General features: G+C 39.9%; 1 protein-coding gene, 1 non-coding gene and 1 pseudogene across 2 annotated transcripts; 2 read left to right on the top strand and 1 right to left on the bottom strand.

Moving 5' to 3' along the window:
* Positions 1-6,111: 6,111 nt before the first annotated feature.
* Positions 6,112-9,091, top strand: LOC148871804 (large ribosomal subunit protein eL13z-like). Its single transcript, XM_088973582.1, has 5 exons — positions 6,112-6,297; positions 7,644-7,759; positions 7,883-8,016; positions 8,430-8,588; positions 8,689-9,091. The coding sequence occupies exons 2-5, from the start codon at positions 7,651-7,653 to the stop codon at positions 8,908-8,910; spliced, it is 624 nt and encodes a 207-aa protein (XP_088829708.1). The 5' UTR covers positions 6,112-6,297; positions 7,644-7,650; the 3' UTR covers positions 8,911-9,091.
* Positions 9,092-20,279: 11,188 nt separating this feature from the next.
* Positions 20,280-20,385, bottom strand: LOC148871803 (U6 spliceosomal RNA). Its single transcript, XR_016108508.1, has one exon. It is a non-coding gene; the product is annotated as a U6 spliceosomal RNA (small nuclear RNA).
* Positions 20,386-25,047: 4,662 nt separating this feature from the next.
* Positions 25,048-25,615, top strand: LOC148871802 (22.0 kDa class IV heat shock protein-like; annotated as a pseudogene).
* Positions 25,616-26,442: the final 827 nt, after the last annotated feature.

Here is a 26,442-nt window from a genome sequence, read left to right as displayed (position 1 = left end):
GGCATGGAACATTGTCAACTTAAGGCGATATTACCCTTGATCATCGAGCTGAGTAAACTACAAGTCGCTCTCTGAGCCTAAGGGCCAAAATGTCGAGCTAACAAAAAGACCTTGCCACTATAAAACCCAATCACCTCTTCGGCATGGGCAAACTCCTGGAGGGGGTGGACTGTAGTCGCTCCCAGAGCCTAAGGGCCAAAACACCGAGCTAACGACGACCTCGACACTATAAGACCCAGTCGCCTCTTCGGTATTGGTAGACTCTAGGAGGGGTGTGACTAAGTCACTCCCCCAGCCAAAGGGCTAAAACGCCCAGCTAACTAAGGGCTTCGGGTGTGGTCCCTATGGTACATAGCCCACCTTGGCATACAACAGGTTGGACCCACTAGGGACAACCATCAATTCAAGTAACCTAGGAGTAGACAGGTCAAACATATGCCTTACTATGCCGCTCACCTTGGTGTACGTTATAAAAACCACCCCTACAAAGTACTGGAAGACAGTTCGGGGAGGCGACAGACGAAAAATCCTACTTTGGACACTTAACAGTTCGGATAAAGTAGTCACTCTGGCAAAAGTATAAAGTGCACAGTACTTAGCAAAAAAGCGAAATTCATTGATTGAGAGTTTCGTACAACGAGCTCAGTAAAAGAAAAAAAAAGAAGAAAGGAAACTAAAACTGAGCTCACAGGCTCAAGATACAAGGACTACACTATTTGGGGGACTCATCTTTACTCGGGACCTCCTTAGGAGCTTCTGCCAGGTTGGTGGCATCAGCCTCTTTGTCGTCGCTCTCCTCTTCAAAATCCGGGTCCTCTATGCCCTGGCGGGCTTTCTTGTCCATGATCCGCGAAGTGGTGATGGCACTCGTATCGAGCTCAGGGTATGTGTGCCTTATCAACCACCTACTAAATTTGAAGCCCTTACGATAGGCCTCCGTTAGCATGGCATCAAACTTGTCCGATCTGACATAGTCTAGAACGGCCTTAACCTTGGTCTCCTCTATGGCCTGGTTAAAGATCTCGGTTTTCTCCTCAATATCGGCCTTGAGGAACTCCACCTCGTGCTTTAGGTGAAAGAATGGTAGGATCCATCTAATGGATGCCATGAAGGGTGCGGAATGGGTGGGTGAATTTCAAAAAAATTTCCTACCTTCTTCCAACTGGGAATCATATTCCCCAAATTTAGAATACATTATTCAAGGATTCTACTTGAACCATAATCAAACCAGATCTGAACAAAAAAGAAGCAGGAAAGATTATACCTGATCCAGAGAAATAATATCTCCCAAAGTTGGTGTTCACGCCCAAAGAGGAAACCAAGATCCGCTCATACTGAAGATGACACAGCTGTGGATGGAACGGAACCAGCAGGGTGCATCCTACACACTGAATTCTTCACAAGAATCCTCTGGAAACCTTGAACACCGAATCTTTTTGTCTTTCTTGCAAGATTGTTGTCAAGAACTAATTTCTTGACTTCCTATTGCTGCAAAGATCCAATCTTCCAACAGGGAGTGGCAGTGGCTGGAGGAGGAGAAATCTAGGGGCGAAGAGGGCAGAACTGTCTCTTCTCTCTGGAGTCTGTGAGAAAGCTAATCTCAATTTGCAGGATGTGTTTCTTGCTGACTCAAACCCCTAGTTCGAAATCTGATATTTCTGCTAGGGTTTTCTCCTCTTTCTTCTTGATTAAGAAACCTCCCAATATTTTTGGGAGTTATCTAATCCAAATTAGTATTTGGATAGGGGTTAATCTTAATCCTATCTGTAGATTAAGTTAGTTAACTTCTGATCTTATCAGTAGGTTACCAGATTCAAATCTAATTTGAATTTGGTCTCTTAGAGTGGATAAGGTTAAAGACCCAATCCTTTTACTAACATTAATCTCAGATTCACCCCATGAACAAGTGATCATATCAGCCCAGTTCGAAATGGGTTTTTGGCCCATTAAGTGTTCAGTGTTTAACTAGTTTCCAATCTGCTGCCCAGTTGGGCTTCTTTGTATGGCGTGGGACCCAAGCATTGATCTACACACCAGCCACATGGGTTCGGCCCAGCATTTATTACAAGGCCCAGCCGAATTCACTAAAAGACTCAGTGACCCCATTGAGCCCATCACATGGACCCTATGGGCCCAACACTTACATTAAGTGGTCCCTGGTTCAAGCCATCTTATAAAAACCCAGGGACTGTGGGCAGGTGCAAGATTAGCCCATCAAGTATTATTCTAAATGGTCTTACACTTAACCTCTCAGCCCTTAATGATCAAGCACTGCCCGACAAGAGAAGACCTCTCCCTCGGCTGCAAGGAACAGTGCCGCACTCTCTACTCACATGGATCCCGGGAATTAAAACCTTTTGCAAATCTTTTGAAACCGTACATATACATATATATATATTGCAAAACAAAATTCCAACGATTGAAATCAACTGCCGACAGTTTGGTTTCCATAAGAGAGAGTGCATTCCTGATCATTACCATTGTCCGACAAAGGGGCTGATCCTATCACTATGACCACTCACTCAGATGAATTCTCAGACTGCCCCAACATGTCCAGGTTTTGACCCCCACTAAGGATCTCACTGATTGACACATCAAAGACAACCCGATCCGACACCTAGTGATGTGTCATAATCGAGTATAGGGGTCAGGTGTAACTTTCTAGTTTTGCCCATCTATCTCCAAGGTCTAGGGCAATACTAGAAATCTGGTCCGGTTCAAGGGTTCAAGCAATCCCATACTACATGTGCCTTGGGTCTTACCCTGATGGCCGAAACAAGCCATCCCAATACTTGGTGGCACATCAGTATCAGCCTTGGCAGGATAAATCTCCCCAGACTTATCCAATGGCTGTGAACATTTAAAACTAACACAAGTTTCTATAAGTGTCCAGTTTTAGGGTCTTACACAGAATTATACCAAACAACATGAATCAAACATGCACTTTAATTTATTTCCACTAAATAACAAAAGTACATCAAATCCAATTGAAGCTAAGGGCATACAAGACTGTCTAACATTAGGACTCCTTTATCCTCCTCAAGGCCTTTCACCTCGAGCTCTAAAGCTCCCTTGCCTGCTTGGAGGGCGCTCACCTCGCTCTTCAGCTCATCCCTCTCGCGTGCTAGCTCCTCCTTCTCTTCCATCAGCACCTCGATGACATTCATCCGAGCTGAAGCTTCACTCTCCAGCCGATAGATTTGGTCGCGAGCTGCCCTCAGATCGGCATGGGTGCACAAGCCGAGTCCTCTGCAGCTAGAGCCCACTTCAGATACCTCTCGTACTGAAGAGTCAAGGCGTGCACGACGGAGTTCACTTGACCAGAGATGATTGGTTAGCACTGAAGAGATGTACAAAAAAAGGAGGATAAAAGAGGAGAGAAAAGGGTCTTTATAACTTACCACCATTGTGTGGGTGGCAGCCCGGGCTCCGAGCTGAGCAGGAGTGAGGTCGGCCCAAAGGGAGATCTCTTCGGTGTAGACAACCCCCTTGCTCTTTCGAAGGCTGCACTGAGGAATCAGGTTGCTCTGGTCCCTTTCCTGACTCCCCGAGCTGGAAATGGCTGTCTCGGTTGTGTGGATGGGCTCAACAGAAGCTTCACCCTCTACATCAGCGGCCTCGGTGGCGACCTCAGGCTCTACAGCTTCCTGTGGGGCAGGCTCTGCTGATGTCTCGGGCTCCCGAGGTGGTAGGATCTCCTCCAAGTCGATGATTGGGGGTACGTCAGGGAGCTCAGGCTCAGAGGTAGGAGCCTGCGGAAGCTCGGGTTCAGAAGTGGGGGCCTATGGAGGCTCGACGCGAGCTCTCGCTTCTTTTTCCCTTTCATCTGGTGGAAAAAGCCTCTCCCTTTTAAGCTTCTCTTCTTCCATGGGCCTTGCAACATAGCTCGGCATTAGTAAACTCGAAAGTACCAACTATTTAAGCAAGATACTAAGTAAGACAACCTACCCGGGCTCAAGCCGGCCTGTATGAGCTTTCTCTCAGTGATATAATCCTTGTAATTAATCCCCAGGTCAGCCCATGATTGGAGCATCTCCCTTGTCTTCTTGTCCAGGATAACGCTAGGGTCTTGAATAGCTGCCCTCCAATGAGTGGGGAAAGGCCACCCCACGGTGTTTCGGACTACAAAGTAGTCCTGCTTCCAGGTTGGGACTTTGCTAGGAAGCTTCTGCAACAACTTAAAACCTAGGCGACGGGATAGGTAGTAGGCCCACCTGTGCTCGGGGAGAACGCTTGGAGCGCTCTTCTTTATTGAGAGGATTGAGCAGAAAATATCAAGCTTCAAAGGAAGAGGACATACTCGAAGCATAGGGATATGGTCCCGACCACGTTACGAATGGAGTTCGGGTGAAGTTGGTCTCCATAAGCTGCTTGACCAGGAGGCCAGAGCTCTGAGCCAAATCCACCCGACACACCACGGACTCCCCGCATTGGGTCATAACCCCCTACACAGGGAGTGGGGGGCAATTGATGGAGGGTGATTTGGCCTGACCTCGTTGCGTGCGGACACGTGGGTACAACTTGGCATAAGTGACAGGTCAGCGTGGCAGCCTGGCCATAACTCAGCATACTGAACTCGCCAGAGCCTAGCAATGCAACTCGACGGGCATAGCAGCTCGCCGAGAAGAAACATCTAGCATACTCTGAATTCTTCCTAAGGGAGGAGGACTTCCGAGCACCTTCCGAGACTCGAGCTCCTCCCCGGTCTACGGGAAGTATCGGGATAGTCCCATTAACACTCTTGCCCATATTTGCCTAAGGCTCGACTTGAGCACTCGCACCTCGGCTACCCCGGCACCCCGGTGTAGGGTAGCTTGGACCAAGGCAGCTCGGTGCAAAGTAGCTTGACAACCTACATAAAAGATCTGCCCGACAATAGTACTTGCCGAATCCGGAGGCTACGTCCATGTCTCTTGTCAGGCGGCATCATGCCTGCCACTTCTGCCAGATGTGGCACGCTTGACAGGTCTGTACCCTGCAACGACTGCACACATCTTCCACCTCGGCTCTGGCAATAACGGCTGTGGCAGAGTCGGTTACACCTGATTTTAGAAATTTTCAATATAAAAAGACCTTGGCCCTGGAAGAGAAAGGTATTGAACTTGCGCCATCTGCACTCTTAGTTCTTTATTTGCATTCTTCAGCTTTCTCAGAGTTCTAACTTAAGCATTGAAGTGTTCTTGCTGGGCGAGCTCCCTGGGAATTCCTCACCTTTTTCATTGTCTCAGGTACTATCCATCACCAGCTAGGAGCCAGGTTTCTGCCAGCTAAGAGTGCCCGGATCGCGCAACATCAATAATAATTAGTTGTTATTATATATAAAAATAAAATATTATAGATAAAATTTTTATTATATATGTATGTATGTGCGTATGTATATGTAGCTATTCGAGTTGGCTCATGAGCCTCATGAGCCAAGCTTTATTAGGCTTGAACTTGGTTTGATTAATTAACGAGCCTATATAATTGGTCTTGCACTCAGTTCGAAGCTCGATTGAAACCAAGCCGAGCTTAGCTCGAATAACTCATAAAGAGATCGACTCATGGCCCCCCTACATGCAACCAATATTCAACACTCTCCATATTGCATGCATATTTTAAAGTAGTTTTTATATCCATATTTGATTATGCAAGTTTTAGTGTAAAAGAGAAAATGGATTACAACCACATTTGACAATCTGAGGTTAGTGAAAAAAAAAGTCTAAATTCTAATTCCATTAGGCCCAAAAAGCCTGGCCTAGGCTGAGGCCTATAACATTGATGCTAAACCCGGCCCGGGACATGTTCAAGCCTATTTTAAATACATGGATGCGAAATAAATCCGAATCTGGCATATGAAGTTCGGATCGGGTTCAGATATAAAGGTTTTGATAATTGGATCAAATGCGGATGTAATTGGATCCAATCCGATTCGATTACCATTTGCATCCGTAAAAGTAATTTTATTTATGATAGACAATTATTTCAAGTTAATTTTGTTAGAATGTATGATCTTCTGTCTTCTGATAATTTTTTAGTTTATTTTATTGATGGTATTTTTTAGGCGAAATTATCTTAATGTCATGCAAGACCCGAATCTGATCTAAATCCGATGGATAAAGATTGAGCCTTGTCCCTTGGGCTTTTACATCTCGTCGTTTAGTAAATATAAGGGCTCCGTGTCCGCCACTTCCGTAAAGCTAGCATCGACCATCTTTGAAACCAGGGTTTTATTAGAGGATAAAAAGCGGCGAAGGAGAGAGTGCAGAGATCTCCCCAAGACTCCAACAGAAGCGGCGTTCCCGGCGACGGTTCCCGGTGAGGCTTCCATTCTTTCCAGTTGAAATAATCTGTTAGCTCATATCTCATTCGTTGGCTTAAGCTGCGATTGTTAGGGCTTTTCCTTGTTTTCTCTTCTTTTTCAGATGGATCTTGGTCGTATAGACTTGTTGCATTTCTGAACTGATATATTAAACCTTGAGAAGCGCTACTTGATTTTTCTTTGGTGATTTTGTTTCCTTCTTAAGTGATGTGTAGGTCATCAAGTTCCTAAATGAACTTTGATGTTGCCTTCTGATTGATAGGGGTGGTTAGAGGATTGTGAGATCCGAAAAATGGTTGGTTCCATTAACTGTGATGCATTTTTTGTTGGATTCGTTAGTAACTTCTGTTTTCTACTTGTTAGTTTGTGCTGAATCTTTGGACTGATAGGTGCATTACTTCCTGGTAGACAGATTAATATTTTGATTTCAAATTGATTATAATGCGAAGCAGAGCATCGGATTTCTTGTATTGCGAAAATAACTTGAAGAAATTGTTTAATAACTTGCAGACTAATCTAGTTTAGATAAAGAAAACGAGTTTCCAATTCGAGAAAACGCTAATAAACACAATTGTTGGATTTTCCCGGTGGGCATTCCTAGAAGAAGGTCCATGACCACCACGGCAGCAATGTCTCTCAAATTCTTGGGACGTATAGAGAATTAGAAATGGGAGGCCTCTTCTTGAATATAATCAATTGGCATGGGAAAATTGGAGGGTCCTTGTGTGCTTGCCACCAGTGTTAATGGACCTTAATTTGATTTCAAATTGGCTTTAATGCGATACATAGCATCAGATTTCTTGCACTGCGAAAACAACTTCAAGAAATTGCTTAGAACTTGCAGGGACTTGTCTAGTTTAGATAAATAAAACGAGGTTCCAGTTTGAGAAAACACTAATAAGAACCAACATTATTCTCAAAAATAAGAACCAATACTGGATTTTCCCTTCGGGCATTCCTACAAGAAGGTCCATCACAGCAGCAATTTCTCTCAAATTCTTGGGACCTATGGAGATTAGAAGCCACTTATTGAGCGTAATCAGTTTGGCATGGGAAAACTGGTGGATCCTCGGGAACTTGCTACCAATGTTCATGGACCTTATACGAAGGCAGCATATCTACATGATATTTGGCTTTATTGGCTCCACTTGTCTTCCCCTAGATAAGTATCTTCAGTGAATTATTTTTGGATAAATCATTATCATCATCCAAGCCATATCCCAACTATATATGGGGTTGGCAACATGAATTCTGTTAATGGATCTTGATTTTGGATAAATATTGAGGCCATTTGTTACTGGAATAAAATTGTTGCACTCTTACTCTTACTGTCATTGTTCAGGTAAGTCATGGTTAAGCATAACAATGTTGTGCCCAATGGACATTTCAAAAAGCATTGGCAGAACTATGTCAAGACATGGTTCAACCAACCGGCTCGCAAGACTAGAAGACGCATTGGTAAGAAACTTTGTTCAATCAATTTGTTTCTATTTCCTGTTTTGGGCTTTTTGTGATCATGAATTCATGGCGCCAAGTTATGGTTGGTTGTTGATGTGGATTTTCCATGACAAACTTTTTCAGCTAGGCAGAAGAAGGCTGTGAAGATATTCCCTCGGCCTACAGCTGGACCACTTCGTCCCGTTGTTCATGGACAAACCCTCAAGTATAACATGAAAGTTAGAGCAGGAAGGGGATTTTCTCTTGAAGAGCTGAAAGTAAGATGGTGATATTTTATCTTAATTGCATGTGTACTTTTTTGGTTCTATATTTAATTTTTTCAGTCATCAGGAACAGTTGCCCAGAAAATGATGGGTGACCAATGGTAATATTTGAAGTAATTAAAACCCATATATTGCTGTTTTCAACCCTCTGATTTGGAATATCATATCTCTTAGATATTTGGAGTAATTAATACCACTGGGAGGAGATGTTATTATCCTTAAATATTGGGAGGAGATATTATTATCCTTAAATATACATTACAATCCTGCAGTATCTCAAGTAATAGATAATGTCTCAAATGCTAGATTTTGGTATATAATGATTAGTTGGCTCTTTATAATCTTGCAATTCTTCCTGGATTTTGTTTTTCTGCTTCCTGAAACTTGTTATCCTTTGTGCTTTTCAGGCAGCAGGTATTCCAAAGAAGCTTGCCCCTACCATTGGCATTGCAGTTGATCACCGCCGCAAGAACCGATCTCTGGAGGGTCTTCAAGCTAATGTTCAGAGGCTGAAGACTTACAAGGCTAAATTGGTTGTCTTCCCAAGACGTGCCTGCAAATTTAAGGTAAACACAAATTTAGAACCTTTTATTCAAGAAACCCTGTTTAGGCATTTCGATCCTTGCTTCCATGAACCATTTATTTCTAACACTGCTCTTGTCGCAGGCTGGTGATTCTAGTGCAGAGGAACTGGCAACAGCCACTCAGGTCCAAGGTCCGTACATGCCCATTGAGCGTGAGAAGCCATCTGTTGAGCTGGTGAAGGTTACAGATGACATGAAATCATTTAAAGCTTATGCAAAACTGCGTGTTGAACGGATGAACCAGTGTCAAGTTGGTGCAAGGATGAAGAAGGCTGCAGAGGCCGAGAAGGAAGACAAGAAGTAGTGAGTTGCGACTAGTTAGCCTTTGCAACTGTTGGCATGGACCTTCCAAATTTGAGTTCATTCTTATAGGTAGTCTTTCTAATTTACCATATCAAACCTCTTGAAATCATTCGGGATGTATATCTACTATATTTACATCTATCTGGTTAAAATTCATTTTTGGGGGATTGTCTGTGTTCTAAGGAGTTGTTTTTCATAGGTGGGGGGGGGGGTGGTCCTGTGGTATGTAGGTTTGGATGAAGATTTAATTTTCTTTGGCATGCAAGTTTTGTTCAAATGCTTTTCTTTCATGCCATAAAATTCTGCAATGGGCAGGGGAGTGCACCTGGTTTGCGCTTGAGGAACTGGTTTATTTGCCAGGGGTCGTCTATGAAAGTTTCAAAACCAAGATTTTGTCCATGTTTTTGTCATAAGTTTTGACAATTAGGGATGAAATCCACTCTGGGTCTAGTGCGCTTTGACTAGAGGGGATTTTCCCTTCAACTTCAAGTCCACTTTGCCATCAATGCCTTTTCTTTGAAAAATGGTGCCATGTCACCACCACTTCTAAAATTCGTTTTTTGGAAAATGCTTGATGTTTGGTTAATGATTATTTTTTCAGATCATGCCTTGTGCCTTGGAAATTTTGGAAAGTGTGGTAAAAAATGCCCTTTTTATTTAGTGTTTTTTCAATTTTTTTACTGTTGTTAGCAACAGTATGCTGACATGGCATTTAAAAATGCTTATCGGGCAGCAACAGTAAGTCAGCAATGGTACCAAATAGAAAACCCAGAAAAAATGTTTTTGGAGAAAACGTGCTTTATGAAGAAATGCCTCTCAGAAAACGGCATTGGTTCCAACTTCCAAACACTGCGTTAATTTGTGACACTCCAAACGAAAAGGGCAATCGATTGATGCGATAAACCCTCTTTTTTCTTAAATTGTTTTATTATTAAATTACATAAAATAAAATAAATAAAATCATGGAAATCGATAAACCCTTGTTCATTGACTCGGCGACCTTTCTCTTATCTGGCAAGCTCTGATTTGTAGCAAGATAACCATTTGTTGAATGCTGATAATGGTGTTTTAGCAAGTTCTGCTCAATTCTTTTCAACATCTGATGATGGTGTTTTCCGTTGACAATCCTTGATAACGACCTTAGGATATACTATTCTTGTCGACGGACAATCTGTTTGATAACTTGCAAACACGACTTCTCTCCTCCAGGAGCTTCGTTAGGCAAACATTTCAAGTTTAACCATCTGGCTTTTTCTATGAAGTAAAAGAGAGATAAGCTGTCTGCCATTAGTGATGAATTCTTCGATTTCTACAATGATTCAGTACCTTCAACTTTGTAATGAGAGATGAAGCAGTATACATTTTGAAGCTCTAAGAAAAGGCTTTGATGCTTGATGACAAAACCGCCTCAGTCGTTCATGCTTGATGTTTGGTTAGCCATTTAATATTCATCCAAACTTATTTTACATAATCTATTGTTAGATCAATGAGATTAATGTATCATTTAATCCATCTAGAGCTTTTTTTTTTTTTTTTTTACAATTTTTGGATTTTTCTATTTTTTGGGAAAATCCATAGATTTAAGAAGCTTGAACCATTATGGTAATTTGATTTACATAAGATGGGTCTATCATGATTTTCTTGTTACGGAAGAACTATAAGATGGATTTATCAATGATCTATCAAATTCATTCATCTCACAAGTCACAACAATTTAATGTTTCTTGAAATGAATCTTTATTAGATTGGAACCTCAAACATTGTTTGATGTATATTTTCTCCAAAAAAAAAATTACTTGATGTATTATTAGTAAAATTATTGTATGATATCTACATCTTCTATACTCCCCATGTTATTGATTATAGTATGCTATTATAGTTTGCATTTCTTATTATCATAGTTATTTCAACCTTAGATTTAGTGGTTACTGATGTATTTGGGAGATTTGTAAGAGTTCTCTCAATGTATCAATGTATATCATATCTTTTCACCATATCCATTCGTATTCAAACTGTATCTTGGCATGGATTTGTATCTAAGCTTACCAATATGACACGTTATATTAATATTTTGAACCTTAACTCTTTCTCATATAAGGTAGGGACCATATCATCTTTGATGGGACTCTTTCATCCTCTCGGGTTGGGGCTGGTCCAGTAGTGAGAGACTATAATAATGGGTCATTGATAGTCACCTGTTTTATGGTTTTTGAAGTGTTTCCCTGTGGAAAATGAAGCTTTAGCATTAAAATAAATTTTGAAGCAAGCTCTAGAGTTTGAATTTCACTTACTGTGATTCAGTCATTGGTGGAGACTTTTAACGTATTCATTGGCATATTCTTAACTACATTGTGGATTGCATGCTGTTAGTGAATCAAATCCCCCATTGCTTAGTTCAATTTATCAAAAAAAACCAGGCGAACAAGTGGCCCATGTTTTGGCTAAGCAAGTTCTTCAAATAAGCTCTACTTTGGTCTGTGGTACCTTTGATATCTTCTTTTTAGAAAGGCTGTACTCTGAGTAGTTTAATTGAATAAATTGCCACAAACTGAGGGGGACTTTGGAGTTATTAGTGGTGCCTATCACCAAATACAAAAAAAAAAAAAAAAAAAAAACTCTAAACTATTGATCCTATCAATACCCTAGGACCATTCTATTAGATAGTTTTGTATGCCCTTAGCTTCAATCAAGATGATGTACTTTATGAGTTTATTGTAAATGAATAAAATTGCATATTTGATTCATTTTCCCTTGGTATGTTTCTGTGAAATACCCTTAAACTGAACACTTAATGAGATTTGTGTTAGTTTAGAATGTTCACAGCCAGTGGGTCGGTCTGGGGAGACCTATCCTGACAAGGCTGACATTGTGGTGTCACCAAATCGGTTGGGGTGGCCTGTCTCAGCTATCGGGGTGAGACCTTAGGCACATACAATGTAGGATTAATTGAATTTATGAACTGGACCAGATTTCCAGTATTGCCCTGGACCTTGGAGATTGATGGGCAAAATTGGAAAGTTACACTTGATTCCTAGACTCGATTATGATACTGCACTAGGTGTCGGATTGGGTTGTCTTTGATATACCAATCAGTGAGATCCTTAGCGGGGATCAAAACCTGGGTATGTTGGGACAGTCTGAGAATTCTTTTGAGTGGGTGATCATAGTGACAGTATTAGCCCCTTTGTCAGACAAAGGTAATGATCGGAGATGCACTCTCACTGATGGAAACCTAGACTGCAGGCAGCCGATTTCAATCGTTGAGATTTGTTTTGCAAAATATATTTTATATGAGATATAAAAGTATATATATTATGGTTTCGAAATGATATGCAAAAGGTTTTAATTCCCAGGATCCATATAAGTAGAGAGTGCAACACTGTTCCTTGTAGTCGAGGGAGAGGTCCTCTCTTGTCGGGTAGTGTATGATCATTATGGGCTGAGAGGTTAAGTGCAAGACCATTGAGGATAATACCTGATGGGCTAATCTTGCATCTGCCCACAGTCCCTGGGTGTTACAAGGTGGCTTGGCCCAAGGACCACTTAAGGTAAGTGTTGGGCCCATAGAGCCCATGAGATGGGTTTCAGGGGGTGCACTGTCCATAACAGTGTATTCGGCCAGGCCTCGTAACAAAGGCTGGGCCGAACCCATGTGGCTGATGTGTAGATCAATGTTTGGGTCCCATGCCATACAAGGAAGCCCAACTGGGCAGCAGTTTGGAAGGCTAAGTGAATATATAACCTTAAATGGGCCTTAAGCCCATTTCGAACTAGGTTGGTTTGACCAGTCAATTAAAAATGGGCGAATTATGAGATGGATCAACTGATAGGATTGGGCCCATACCTTATCCACTTAGAGAGTCCAAGATCTAAATAAGATTTAGATATGGAAGCCTCCTAATTAGATTAGGAGATGGCTGATCTGATCTGCAGATAAGATAAGGGTTATCCCTTATCACTTAAAGGGACTTTTAATCCAAATATGATTTGGATCAGTAACTCCTAATGGGATTAAGAGCTGATCCCTTTAAGTCTATAAAAGGAGGAGGGGGCGACAGCCTTTTGACATGCAACCAACACATTCTTGTCTTCAGAGCTGAAATCACAAGAAGAGAGAATTCTGCACCCTGCGAATACTCTCTTGCCGCCTTCTTTCTGTAGCCACCGCCTCCAACAGTTCGATCTCCTACTCTCTATAGGAGTAATCAAAATTTGATCTTGATACCAATCTTTTGGGGAAAAGATTGATTGGAGCCATATTCACAAGCCTTCCTGTTTATTCTTGCGAAGGGACAAGTTCTTTTGGAAGAACACTGTTGATTCTGCTCCATCCTACACTGCGCCATCTTCAGTGGGAGCAGATTTTGGATCCTTCCTTGGACGTGAACACCTCAATTGGGAGATACTGTTTCTCTGTATCAGGTACATCCTCCCTCTTACTCCTTTTGATTCAGATCTAGTTTGGTTAATGGTTCAAGATTGATCCTTGAAAAATGTGTTTTTCTAAAATAGGGAATTCGATTCCCTACAAAGATGGGAGAAATTTTTGAAATTCACCCCCTTATTCTGCATTCTTTGGTGTCCATGTGATGGATATCCTATCCCTTCAGTGGTATCAGAGCCATGATTCAAATCTTGAACCAATTTGTTTCAGATCTTAACTTGCGCAAATGGGCAGAAGGCGTTCTACCCGATTTGCGTAAATATGGGTTTTGGAAAATTTGTTCCCAAAATTGATGGGCAAATAATCTAAAATTAATTTTATATAAATCTAATTATTGTTTAGAATAGTTTTTTATGATTTTCTTGATTTATGGGCTGTTTATACAAGAGGAGATCGTTTTCTTGGTTTGAGTAGGGAACTTGCAAGATTTGCAGTTTCTTGATTTATTTATTACTTTTAGTCTGTAAATATTTTTTTTAGACTGAATGTATAGGTATTCGATATGATGTAATCATTAATAGAGTTAGGATTTCTATTTATTTTATTTTTGGATCAAGGATGGCAGCGCAGAAAGAGAGATTTCGCAGAGAAGAAGATTTCGCAGATGGGAGAAATACAATTTGTGATTTGCAGTTTATGAAACTGCAAACTGTGATCTAACCTCTATTTTGCAGGATGGATTGTGCGAACAACCCTATTTGACTGATTCTTGTTTTTGCTTTATCAGTTCTTTAATTTCAGATTATTTTCTTGAATTAAAAATTTAATTAAAGATCAAACCCTAGACCCATTCGAACCAAGAATTGGTTCAAACTGTTTGGACCAAATATAGGGTTTAATCAAGACTGAAAGTCTGCCCTAATTTTCCCACTAATGGGCATGAGGATTGATATTTAATTAAATGGTTAGTTTGACCCAACATGTAAAGGCCTAGTTTTAAATAGTTAAAACTGCCAAAAGCCCACTTCAAAGGTTAAAGCTATATGAGCCGAACTGGGTAACCTTAATTCAGCCCATATATCTAGATAATATTAATGGTTAATATTATGGATTTAAAACGGGCTTCCAATGGGCCTTATAGATGATTAATTGATTGGATCAATTTATCCCTGCATGAGATGTATGGATGTGTGATGTGCTGCATACATGGGCCATAAGTGCTTGGCCCATGCTCAATCGGCAGTGGCTCTTGCGCACACCATGGCTAAATGCACATCATTGCCATGGTGTCTCTTTTGGTCATTGGACCATCAGTGGTGGGCCCCACACCTCATCAAGAGGTTACGTGCGGAATCGTAGCCGATTAAGGCCAACTGAAATCTGACTTTATGAAAGTCAGTGGGAGCCACTTTGGTTTGACCTAAATCAAACTAGGGTGTAATAACTGTTCCCTCCAGCTAATATGAGTGCATGTGATAGGGAGATTCATATGATAAACTCTTTAAAGGCCTTCCGTCATTAGCATGAGGATGGGTCCTTCAGTAATGAGGAAACGCACCAGAAAATGGGCTATCCATTTGCTGTTGGGCTTGTCTGAGTGTTTCATAAGATGGTAGGGGCGTCAAAGACTGATGTGGGAGGGGCTTCACCAGAAAATGGGAACTCTCTCACGGTACCTTGGTAGGGTTGAGACCTTCAAAGCTCGTCTAGTGACGAAAGGGTACACTCAGAAAGAGGTCATCGATTATGAGGAAACCTTTTCACCTGTGGCCATGCTTAAATCCATTAGGATCCTGCTAGCTGTAGCAGCATACCATGATTATGAGATTTGGCAGATGGATGTCAAAACTGCATTCCTGAATGGAGATCTTACTGAAGATATCTATATGCAACAACCGCAAGGCTTCATTGCTGCAGGTCAGGAAAACATGGTATGTAAACTTAATAGATCCATTTATGGACTTAAGCAAGCTTCTAGAAGTTGGAACATCCGTTTTGATTCTGCCATCAAATCGTTTGACTTCAAGCAGAATCTGGATGAATCTTGTGTCTATAGGAAGTACAGTGGAGATAAAGTTACCTTCTTGGTTCTATATGTAGATGACATTCTACTCATTGGGAATGATGTAGGAATGTTAACTACGGTGAAAGTATGGCTTTCATAGCAATTCTCCATGAAAGATCTTGGAGAAGCCTCTTATATACTGGGTCTTCGACTCTATAGAGATAGATCGAAGCGGATAATAGGATTATCCCAATCTTCTTACATTGACAAAATAGTCAAAAGATACAGCATGGAGAACTCCAAGAAAGGAAATGTTCCTTTTAGGCACAGAGTCACTCTCTCCAAGAAGATGTATCCCAAGACTTCTGAGGAGATTGATGGCATGAAAGATGTTCCCTATGCCTCTGCCGTAGGAAGCATCATGTATGCCATGCTGTGCACTCGTCCTGACATTGCTCAGGCAGTGAGTGTAGTAAGTAGATTTCAGGCCAACCCAGGGCAGGAGCACTGGACTGCTGTGAAAAACATATTTAAGTACCTCCGAAGGACAAAAGAGTTTTGTCTAGTATTGATGGTAGTTTACTACAGATCCAAGGGTATACAGATGCCGATTTCTAGTCGAATCCATATGATAAAAAGTCTACATTTGGATATGTTTTCACAATAGGATTGTGTGCTGTTTGCTGGAAAAGCAGCAAACAGGGGTCCACTACAGACTCCGCGACCGAGGCTGAATACATTGCCGCAAGTGAGGCTGCCAAAGAAGCTGTGTGGATGTAGAAGTTCGTTTACGAGTTGGGAGTAGTTCCGTCCAGCACATCACCCATCCCATTGTTGTGCAACAACAATGGAGCCATTGCTCAGGCTAAGGAGCCACGAGCCCACTCGAAGTCGAAGCACATCGAGAGGAAGTACCACGTACTGCGAAAGATTGTTGCTAGAGGGGACGTCCTGATTTAGAAAGTAGCGTCAGCGAAAAATGTAGCAGACCCATTGACAAAGCCACTATCACAAAAAGTGTTTGAGAAACACGTGGAAAGCATGGGACTCCTGCTAGTACCTGATTGGACCTAAGTGCAAGTGGGAGCTGTTAGACAGTTTTGTATGCCCTTAGCTTCAATCAAGATGATGTACTTTATGAGTTTATTGTACATGAATAAAAGTTTATATTTGATTCATGTTCCCTTGGTATGTTTCTGTGTAATACCCTTAAACTGAACACTTAATGAGGTTCATGTTAGTTTAGAATGTTCACAGCTAGTGGGTCGGTCTGGGAGACCTATCCTGACAAGGCTGACACTGTGGTGCCACCAAGTCGGTTGGGGTGGCCTGTCTCAGCTGCCAGGGTGAGACCCTAGGCACATACAATGTAGGATTAATTGAATCTATGAACTGGACCAGATTTCCAGTATTGCCCTAGACCTTGGAGATTGATGGGCAAAACTAGGTGTCGGATTGGGCTGTCTTTGATATACCAATCAGTGAGATCCTTAGCGGGGGTTAAAACCTAGGTATGTTGGGACAATTTGAGAATTTATTTGAGTGGGTGATCATAGTGACAGGATCAGCCCCTTTGTTGGATAAAGGTAATGATCGGGGATGCACTTTCACTGATGGAAACCTAGACTGCCGGAAACCGATTTCAATCGTTGAGATTTATTGTGCAAAATATATTTTATATGAGATATAAAAGTATATATATTATGGTTTCGAAATGATTTGCAAAAGGTTTTAACTCCCGGGATCCATATAAGTAGAGAGTGCAACACTGTTCCTTGCAGCCTAGGGAGAGGTTCTATCTTGTCGGGCAGTGTATGATCATTATGGGTTGAGAGGTTAAGTGTAAGATCATTGAGGATAATACCTGATGGGCTAATCTTGCATCTGCCCATAGTCCCTGGGTGTTACAAGGTGGCTTGGCCCAGGGACCACTTAGGGTAAGTGTTGGGCCCATAGAGCTCATGAGATGGTTTTCAGGGGGTGCACTGTCCATAACAGTGTATTCGGCCAGACCTTGTAACAAAGGATGGGCCGAACCTATGTGGCTGATGTGTAGATCAATGTTTGGGTCCCACACCATACAAGGAAGCCCAATTGGGCAGCAGTTTGGAAGGCTAAGTGAATACATAACCTTAAATGGGCCTTAAGCCCATTTCGAACTGGGCCGGTTTGACCAGTCAATTAAAAAGGGGCGAATTCTGAGATGGATCAGCTGTTAGGATTGAGCCCAGACCTTATCCACTTAGAGAGTCCAAGATCTAAATAAGATTTAGATCTGGAAGCCTCCTAATTAGATTAGGAGATGGCTGATATGATCTGCAGATAAGATAAGGGTTATCCCTTATCACTTAAAGGGACTTTTAATCCAAATATGATTTGGATCAATAACTCCTAATGGGATTAAGAGCTGATCTCTTTAAATCTATAAAAGGAGGAGGGGGCGGCAGCCTTTTGACATGCAACCAACACATTCTTGTCTTCAGAGCTGAAATCACAAGAAGAGAGAATTCTGCACCCTGCGAATACTCTCTTGTCGCCTTCTTCCTATAGCCGCTGCCTCCAGCAGTTCGATCTCCTACTCTCTACAGGAGTAATCAAGATTTGATCTTGATACCAATCTTTTGGGGAAAAGATTGATTGGAGCTATATTCACAAGCCTTCCTGTTGATTCTTGCGAAGGTTCAAGTTCTTTTGGAAGAACACTGCTGATTCTGCTCCATCCTGCACTACGCCATTTTCAGTGGGAGCAGATTTTGGATCATTCTTTTGACGTGAACACCTCTATCGGGAGATACTGTTTCTCTGTATCAGGTACATCCTCCCTCTTACTCCTTTTGGTTCAAATCTGGTTTGATTAATGGTTCAAGATTGATCATTGAAAAATGTGTTTTTCTAAAATAGGGAATTCGATTCCCTACATAGATGGGAGAAATTTTTGAAATTTGCCCCCTTATTCTACATTCTTTGGGCGTCCATATGATGGATATCCTATCCCTTCACATTCATCTCTTGGTTATGAGTCTTACGCCCTCCTATAATCTCTAAAGGTTGAGTAGGCTAGTGGGACCATTAGTAGTTGTGAGCCACATGCATGTAAACTTAGTTTTCTTAGGGAGGCTCCAAAACCAAGGCCTGCTTTTTTTTTTTTTTTTTTGTCTTCCTGGTCTAAATCAGCCAAACATAATAGCATTCCACAAAACCAGGTTAGGGGATAAAATTCAGTTTAAGACATGAATTGAGCTACCTAAAGAACCAAAATCTGTGGGCGTTAGATGAGTAAACTTTCGATAAGGGTACTACCAGATGCAGAAAATCCAAAATTTTAGGGCATGCAACTACTTTCATAAATTCAAACATTCTTCTTCTTCTTTGGTAAAATAGACATTTCATTAAAGAGATACAACCATACAAGAAAGAAAACTAATGAGTGATAACAAACCTACAACCACACTATACTAACCTACAAAGTATAGCAACAAACACAACCAATTCTTTGGTAAGATGTAACATACCTAAGCAATTCATCTAAAACCAAGCAGGAATGAGACCAAATGTTTCATAATGGGAGAAGGAGCAACCCCACTGTGCTACTATGTGGGATAGAACTCCTCAAAACAAAGGTGAAAGAAATCGAAACACCATGAGTTGAAGCAACTTTAGCGCATGCTAAATACAAGAAAAGATTTCTATGGGCAATTAAAACCTACATTCTTATCATGAATGAAATTGATATTCAGTGTTTAGAAAAATGGATTAGACCAACCGGTTGGACCGATTGAATCATGATCAGGCCCTTGGCTGGTTTGGTCGTGACCCCCAAAGCTGCATTGGGCAAAAATAGGCCAAAAATGTTGACCCATATGGTTGAATCAGAAAATTGATGACATACTGACATGGTCTCAGTTTTGGAAAATTGTTCATTTTTTTTTTTTTTAAATTTAGCACATAAATGCAAACTTCTAAAAGCCATAACTTTGGGCTTGAATGTCCAATTGGTGTGATTTTTATTATTATGGGTAGTTTTTTGAGATCTACATGTTTTCACTTTGCCCCACTGTTTTTGCTAAAACACCTTTCTTTTGCGTCAAATAAGAAATTTTTAATATAAAAAATTAAAACAAATAAAGAAATATATGTAATAGAAGAATATAATTATATATTTTGAATATATACATATAATTAATTATTATTATTATTATGCATATAATTGTATATCATATAATTGTGCATATTATATAATATATAATATTTATTATATAAATTATATTACAATATATTATATATATATTCGACTGATAGTATGCTTTTTACAATATAGGCATGTATTATTTTCCTCCAGAAAAAAAAAAAAAATCCGTGGCACAAGCATTTAAAACAGAAATTGGTGAAAACTAATTAGGAACCAAACTCTCAATCAAGATCAAGCGGTAACCTATAGCAGCTATCTTCAGTCAAAGATTTCACATGCAATCTCAACCGAACCCAATTCACAAAACAAGGGAACCAAATAAGTATAAACATTTGTGTCCAATATCAAACTCTATAGCTTCATAAATAAAACATGCGTTTTCAATGCAAGTGTAGTCAAGATGTTGAGATGGAGTAATGGTGAGCACTCGATACAACAACCGTTCCATGAGCTTGATACAAGGTTTTTAATTTGGAGTAAAATGAAACAAGGATATTCATCTTGGTAATTATCAATTTCAGTGATTGTTGGGAGTTTAATATCCTTTGGGAAATAATAGAAAAAGAAGAAAAAGTGGTTGTTAAGAGTATCCATAAGAGGAGTCCAGATTTCCTACTCGCGACACTCTACCCACACCTACCCACATAATATCGCAGTCACACATGGGGGACATCTCTTACATGTCATTACGCATGGAGGTACTGTTTGTGGGCAGGCCTAGGTAGAGTTCTCGTGGGTAGGAGATTTGGAGTCCCATAAAGGATGATTTGATGAGAAACTAAAAGTTTTCTAAAAAGTTTGGACCATTTCTCAATTTGTGCATTTCATCATTGGGCTGGGGCCATTTTAATTTTCTCTGTATCATTCCAAATTTATTAGATGTATTCGAAGAGACAACATACAACCGATCAACTCACTTGTGTGTAATCGTTGCCCAGGGGCCATGTTATTCTTTTCTGTATCGTTCCAATTTTATTGATGTCTCCAAAGAGACATGCTATGGTTGTTTTGCTCAATTTATTAAATAGAGCTATATGACTAATTTATCGACATGGGACTTGTCTTCTAGGTTCCATGGGCTCATATTGAAAGAATAAAGATACAAAAACATATGATGGTTTAAAATATTATTAAAATAGCATGCAAAACATGGGAATAAAATAGACAAAATAGCTTAACAAGTTAGAAATGAAGGGTTTGAGGTTCAAATAGGGGTGGAAGTTGGGTTCCAAGTTGTAGAATTTACACTTTTTTGGGCCTGGGCTTTCAAGTCAATCCTTAAAATTGCATCTCAACATGGAACTTGAGGATTCTGCATGAATTGACTTACTATACTAATTGCAAAAGATATATATGGCCAAGTAATGGTTAGATAATTCAACTTTCCTACCAATCTCTAATACCTTTTTGGGTCATCAAACTCCTTACTTACATCATTACTTTGACTGGACATTTAGTTCCATGGGTATTTCAACTGGTTTGGCTCCCAACAAACCCGTATCATCCAATAAATTAAGAACATAATTTCGTTGCACAGATTAATACCGTGCTTAGACCTTGCTACCTTTATCCCCATGAAGTATTTTAACTTCCCTAGGTCTTTTGTTTGGAAGTGATCATACAAGATTGTCTTCAACTTGTCAATTCCCAACCTGTCACTACCTGTAATGACAATGCCATCTACATATACCACCAATAAAATCTTCTCAACAAGGAATAATAGTTGAATACTAAATGATTAACTTGACACTGTCTCATGCCAAACTCTTTCACCACTTCACCGAATCTACTAAACCATGCATGTGGAGTCTATTTAAGTCTATAAATAGCCTTCTTAAGTCTGTACACCTTACCATTCTCCCTCTGAGCAATAAATCCTAGTGGTTTCTCCATGTGAATCTCCTTAAGAAGGTAACTATGTGAAAAAGCATTCTTGATGTCAAGTTGAAATAGAGGACAATCATACATAGTAGCTAATGAAATCAAAACACGAATTTAATTGATCTTAGCCACAAGAGAGGTCTCTGTATAGTCCATGGCTCCATGTCATATAGCTATGAATACCCTTTTACCACCAACCGAATCTTCAACTACTTAACACTACCATATGGGAAATACTTGACAATGTACACCCATTTACAACCCACAACATGTTTTCCAAGAGGAAGAGTGGCGAAATCTCATGTATGATTATGATCTGAAGTACAAAGTTCTTCCATTGCTTGGAGCCACCCTAAGGAGGTAAGGGCTTCTTGGACATTCTTAGGAATAGAAAAAGAAGATAACAAATAAACAAACTACTGATGGGAGGTAGAAAGGTGAGATACCAAAACATAATTGGAAATGGGATGACGAGTGCAATTATGCTTACCTTTCCGCAAAGCAATGGGAAAGTCAACGTCGGAGAGAGGGGTAAAGTTAATGTTGAAACAACTGCCTGATTTGTTGACAATGAAGAGATTGGAGGAGGAGCTAATGCCTGTTAATGCGTATACACTTGTTTGATAGATGATCAAGAATTGGGATTATAACATTTATACCCCTTCTAGTTCTAGAATAGTAAAGAAAAACATACTTAGTGGATTGTGCATCTAGCTTGTCCATTCTGGGCCCACAAATATGAGCAAAGCACACATGCCCAACAATCCTAGGAGTGAGAGGGAAAGGAGACAAAGAGGGAAACAAGACAGAGAAGGGAGAATTACCTTCAAGAATAGACATGTGCATTTGATTAATCAGAAAGCAAGATGAAAGTAAAACATTACTCAAAAAATGTTTGGGGACATTCATACGGTGTAAAGGGGATCAAGTAGTTTCCAAGAGGTGGCGATTCTTTCTTTTAAAAACCCCATTTTTCTGAGGGGTGTAAGTGCATGAGGTTTGATGAATAATACCATATTGTTCCAAATATTGTTAAAAAGGTGTATAAAAATATTCTCAGCCATAATTAGAATGAGGGATTTTAATATGCACATCAAATTGAGTATGAATTTCATCATGTAACTTTTGGAAAATAGAAAACACTTTACTCCATTATCTCATAAGATAAAGCCATGTCATCATTGAATAATCATTAACAAAAATTTAAAAATATTTATAACCATTGTATGACACTATTTTATTTGAATCCCAAATATTTGAATGGATCAAAGAAAAAGGACTCAACAAACAAATATCACTTATAGACCTAAAGGGAACACGATGGTGTTTTCCATATTGACACAAATCACATTCCAAAGTAGAAAGAATACCCAGAGATGGAACAAGTAGCTTGAGAGCTTTAAAAAAAAGATGACCAAGCTGACCTTGTCACTAAAGAGGAGAAAGAGATGACTGAAGAGTTGTCGAAGAACCACCACCATCAAGGTAATACAACCCACCAAATTCTTGCCTTTCACCGGTCTTCATTCCCATCTTAAGATCCTAAAAAACATAAGGGTAAAAAGTGATGGAGCAATTAAGAGACTTGGTCTGATAGACATAAGGTTAAAAGGAAATTTGGGAACATATAAAACTAAGGACAAGGGTAGATTAACATTACCAACACCATAAATAGAAGATGTGGATCCATTAGCAAGGGTATCTGCATTTGAGATAGGGACTAAGAAAGAGAAGAAAACACACCTAGAGTCCCAACCATGTAATTGAAAGCTATAAAAGCGATAATCCAATGGGATGAGGGTTTGGATGCCAAACAAGTCATACTTGAGTGGGCAAGGGTATTTGTATTTTGTTATGATGTAGCATGAAGAAACCACTAATAGTCATCATGTAGAACACTCATCTTCTCTATACCAAAGACATCTGTAGGTGAAGGTGTAATATCACTTTGTTGAATTTCATTTCTCGTACCACCACCACTAACTACAACATAATTGGCCCAGGTAGAGGGTGACCCATGTAAGTCGTAACAAAAATTGATAGTATGCCCCTCCATACCACAGTTTGTACACCTCACACCATTGCCACATCCTCTTTCACGTGCTCTCCTTGAATCCCAACCTCCAAAACATCCACCACCACGATTGACCATAGGCCCATTACTACCATCACAAGTTGGCTGATTTCCTCGAGCTCCTCCTCTACCACCACGACCTCCACATGTAGTTGTTGCAAAGGTAGACCTATCAATCGTAGTAGGATGCTCTGGAGATCTAATAGAAATCCTCTGGAGATGAGAAAACACTTCCTCTATAGAGGGAAGAGTAGATCCACCTAGTATCTGTGCTCTTACTAGTTCATATTTATCCTTCAACCTTACTAGAAATCTAGTTACATCAAGCTATTTTCTTTGTTATTGCTGAACTTTGACATTGGATATAAGGGGATGATAAACATTCAATTTATTTTGAAGATTCCTCATACTAGCATAATACTCCTTAAGACTTTGGTTGTCTTGTTACAGATTAAAATACTCCTAGTAAAGCTGATATACTTTGCTAGTGTTGTTTTGTCCAGAGTAAAACTTTTTTGTGTGATCCTAAATCTCCTTGGCTATATCTAATAACATGAAATTCACACTAATCTTTGGTTCCATACTGTTCAACAACATAGTGTCTTTTTTTGTTCTCACTCATTGTAATCTTGAGAATCAACTAAGGGTTTTTCCTCTTTCACATACTTCACCATTTTCACTTCCATAGATTTAACCCAAGGTACATACTTCTCACCATTACACTTAATAGTAATCATCTACACACTAACACAATAAGGGGAAATCATAACACTAGATTTATGCTCACTATTGTCTCCCATTTCCGCCATAAAAAAAAATTCCACTCATTAGTACTTTACACCGCTATTACTTGTTAACCACCACACTACACATGTTTTTTTTCTTAACCCTAATTGCATCCCTGTTGTTTTAGCACCATAGAAGATAACCGAATGCACCAAAATAAATCAGTCTTGCACTGATTTGATCATCACACCACCTGAATGAGCCCTATTGGACCCATCGATTAGAGGGTTTCTACAAACCATATGAAGCGAGCACCACACAACCAACTAGAGGCATGAAGGTCTCCAAAAGGGAAAAACAAAAACTCCTTTTCAGCCTTTTTGTGAAACTCCAAGGGATCGATGATATCTTTGTAGAGATCTAGAGAAGAGGAATAACTAGGAAATCTGTCTTGGTTTTAATCCTAGATTAGTAGAGAATAAAGATAGAAGAAAGAGAGAAAAGAGAGAAAGAAGAGAAGAAGAAGGAGAAAACCAGTTCGATCTAGAGAAGTTTTCTCTTGGCTAGATTGTATTTATATGTTTTTGATTAAGTACATTAAGACTCTTATGCCTCTAATTAAGTATGGGGCATATAACTTAAACTTGAACATAATAGACATTATATCACAGTAATAATATATACTAAAAAGAAAAAACTACCCCTATATAGTCGACTCTAACAGAAACTGTTATATAGGATTTTAAAAATTTGACTCTTCATTACTGAATTAAAAAACTTTTCACCGATAACCAACAACATAACAACAACCAGCTTTCCTTGTGTTCTTACTCTTAAAATCAAATAGGCTTGCTTAATTTGTTCGCAACAACAGAGAAAATGAGGTTGTTTATCATCTTCGCCATTTGTTTCCTTGCATTGCTTATGGTGTCGACATCATTTTCAGAGGGTTCACTATTGCCACTGCTAGATCGTCTAGGAAGTCTCTTGTTAGACTTCTAGGTAGATGGTTTCTTGAATCCATTCAGAGTATTGGAACATATTCCCTTGAAATCGACAGGGACGGATTAGCCATTTCTCCTGATAAGGTTGACTGGAAAGAGACACTCAACACTCACTTTATCATGCTCGATGTTCCTAGTTTGAAGAAGAAAGAACTGAAGTAGAGGTGAAAGAGAACAGGGTTTTGAGGGTGAGTGGAGAGAGAAAGAAGGAAGAGGAGAAGAAAGGAGACCTATGGCACCAAGTGGAATGATGTCATGGAAGGTTTTGAAGGTAGTTCTGACTACAGGAGAACGTGGACTTGGAGTTGGTAAAGGCCAAGCTAGAGGATGGAGTCCTTATAATCACCTTAGCCAAGCTATCCCTAAACCAGATCAAGGGCCCTAGAGTGGTCGGAACTGAAGGTGGTGAAGAGAAGCAAGGTATGTTGAGTGAAGATTGTTAGACAATGTATGCTCTTAGCTCTAATTAGATTGATGTACATAAATATTTAGATGTAAATAAGTAAAGTACATTACTGTTTCATGTTAATGATGGCATGTTTTATGTGCATTACGCCTTAAATTATACCCTTATGAGACTTGGGTTAGTTTAAAATGTTCTTAGCCATTGGATAGACTTGAGGAGTTTATCCTAATAAGGTTAATACTGTTGTGCTGCCAAATAGTTGGGGTAGCTTGTCTTATCTACTAAGGTTAGACCCCAAGCACAGACAGTGGGTGTTTGGAAGAAACACTGAACCCGAACCAATTTCCAATTATGCCTTGGACCTTGGAGATAGATGGGGAAAATTGAAAAGTTACACATAACCCAAACTTGATTATGATACTGTGCTAAGTAGTGGACTGGGCTGCCTTTGATGTGCCAACCAATGAGATCCATCATGGGTCAAAATATTTGGGCATTCTGGGGCAATTTGGGAAATTACTTGAGTGGGTGATCATGATGATAGGATCAACCCCTTTGTGAAATAAAGTAAATATCAGGGTTGATACTCCAATGGAAACCTAAACTATCGGTAGTGGGTTTTATTTGTGTTTGAAATCTAGTTTTACAAAATATATTTATACATTATATTAATATTTTATGAAAACAGCTTTGCAAAAGGTTTTAATATTTGGATCCAACCAATCAAAAAGTGTGACACTACACCTTGCAAATAGGGGAGAGGTCCTTTCCTATCAAGCAGTGTTCTGATGATTATGGACTAAAAGGTTAAGTGTAAGAGACCATTACAGGGCTGGTTATTAGATGGGCTTTATCTCACATAAG

Source organism: Nelumbo lutea, chromosome 2 (genome assembly GCF_056320005.1).
Source record: "Nelumbo lutea isolate HS-2025 chromosome 2, American lotus-T2T, whole genome shotgun sequence".
NCBI classification, from domain to species: Eukaryota; Viridiplantae; Streptophyta; class Magnoliopsida; order Proteales; family Nelumbonaceae; genus Nelumbo; species Nelumbo lutea.
This window is presented reverse-complemented; position numbering and strand designations above follow the sequence as displayed.

Coding starts and splice junctions, on each gene's coding strand:
- LOC148871804 (XM_088973582.1), top strand. CDS start 7,651: ATGGTTAAGCATAACAATGTTGTGCCCAATGGACATTTCAAAAAGCAT. Junction 7,760..7,882: donor CAAGACTAGAAGACGCATTG/GTAAGAAACTTT, acceptor AAACTTTTTCAG/CTAGGCAGAAGAAGGCTGTG. Junction 8,017..8,429: donor TTTCTCTTGAAGAGCTGAAA/GTAAGATGGTGA, acceptor TGTGCTTTTCAG/GCAGCAGGTATTCCAAAGAA.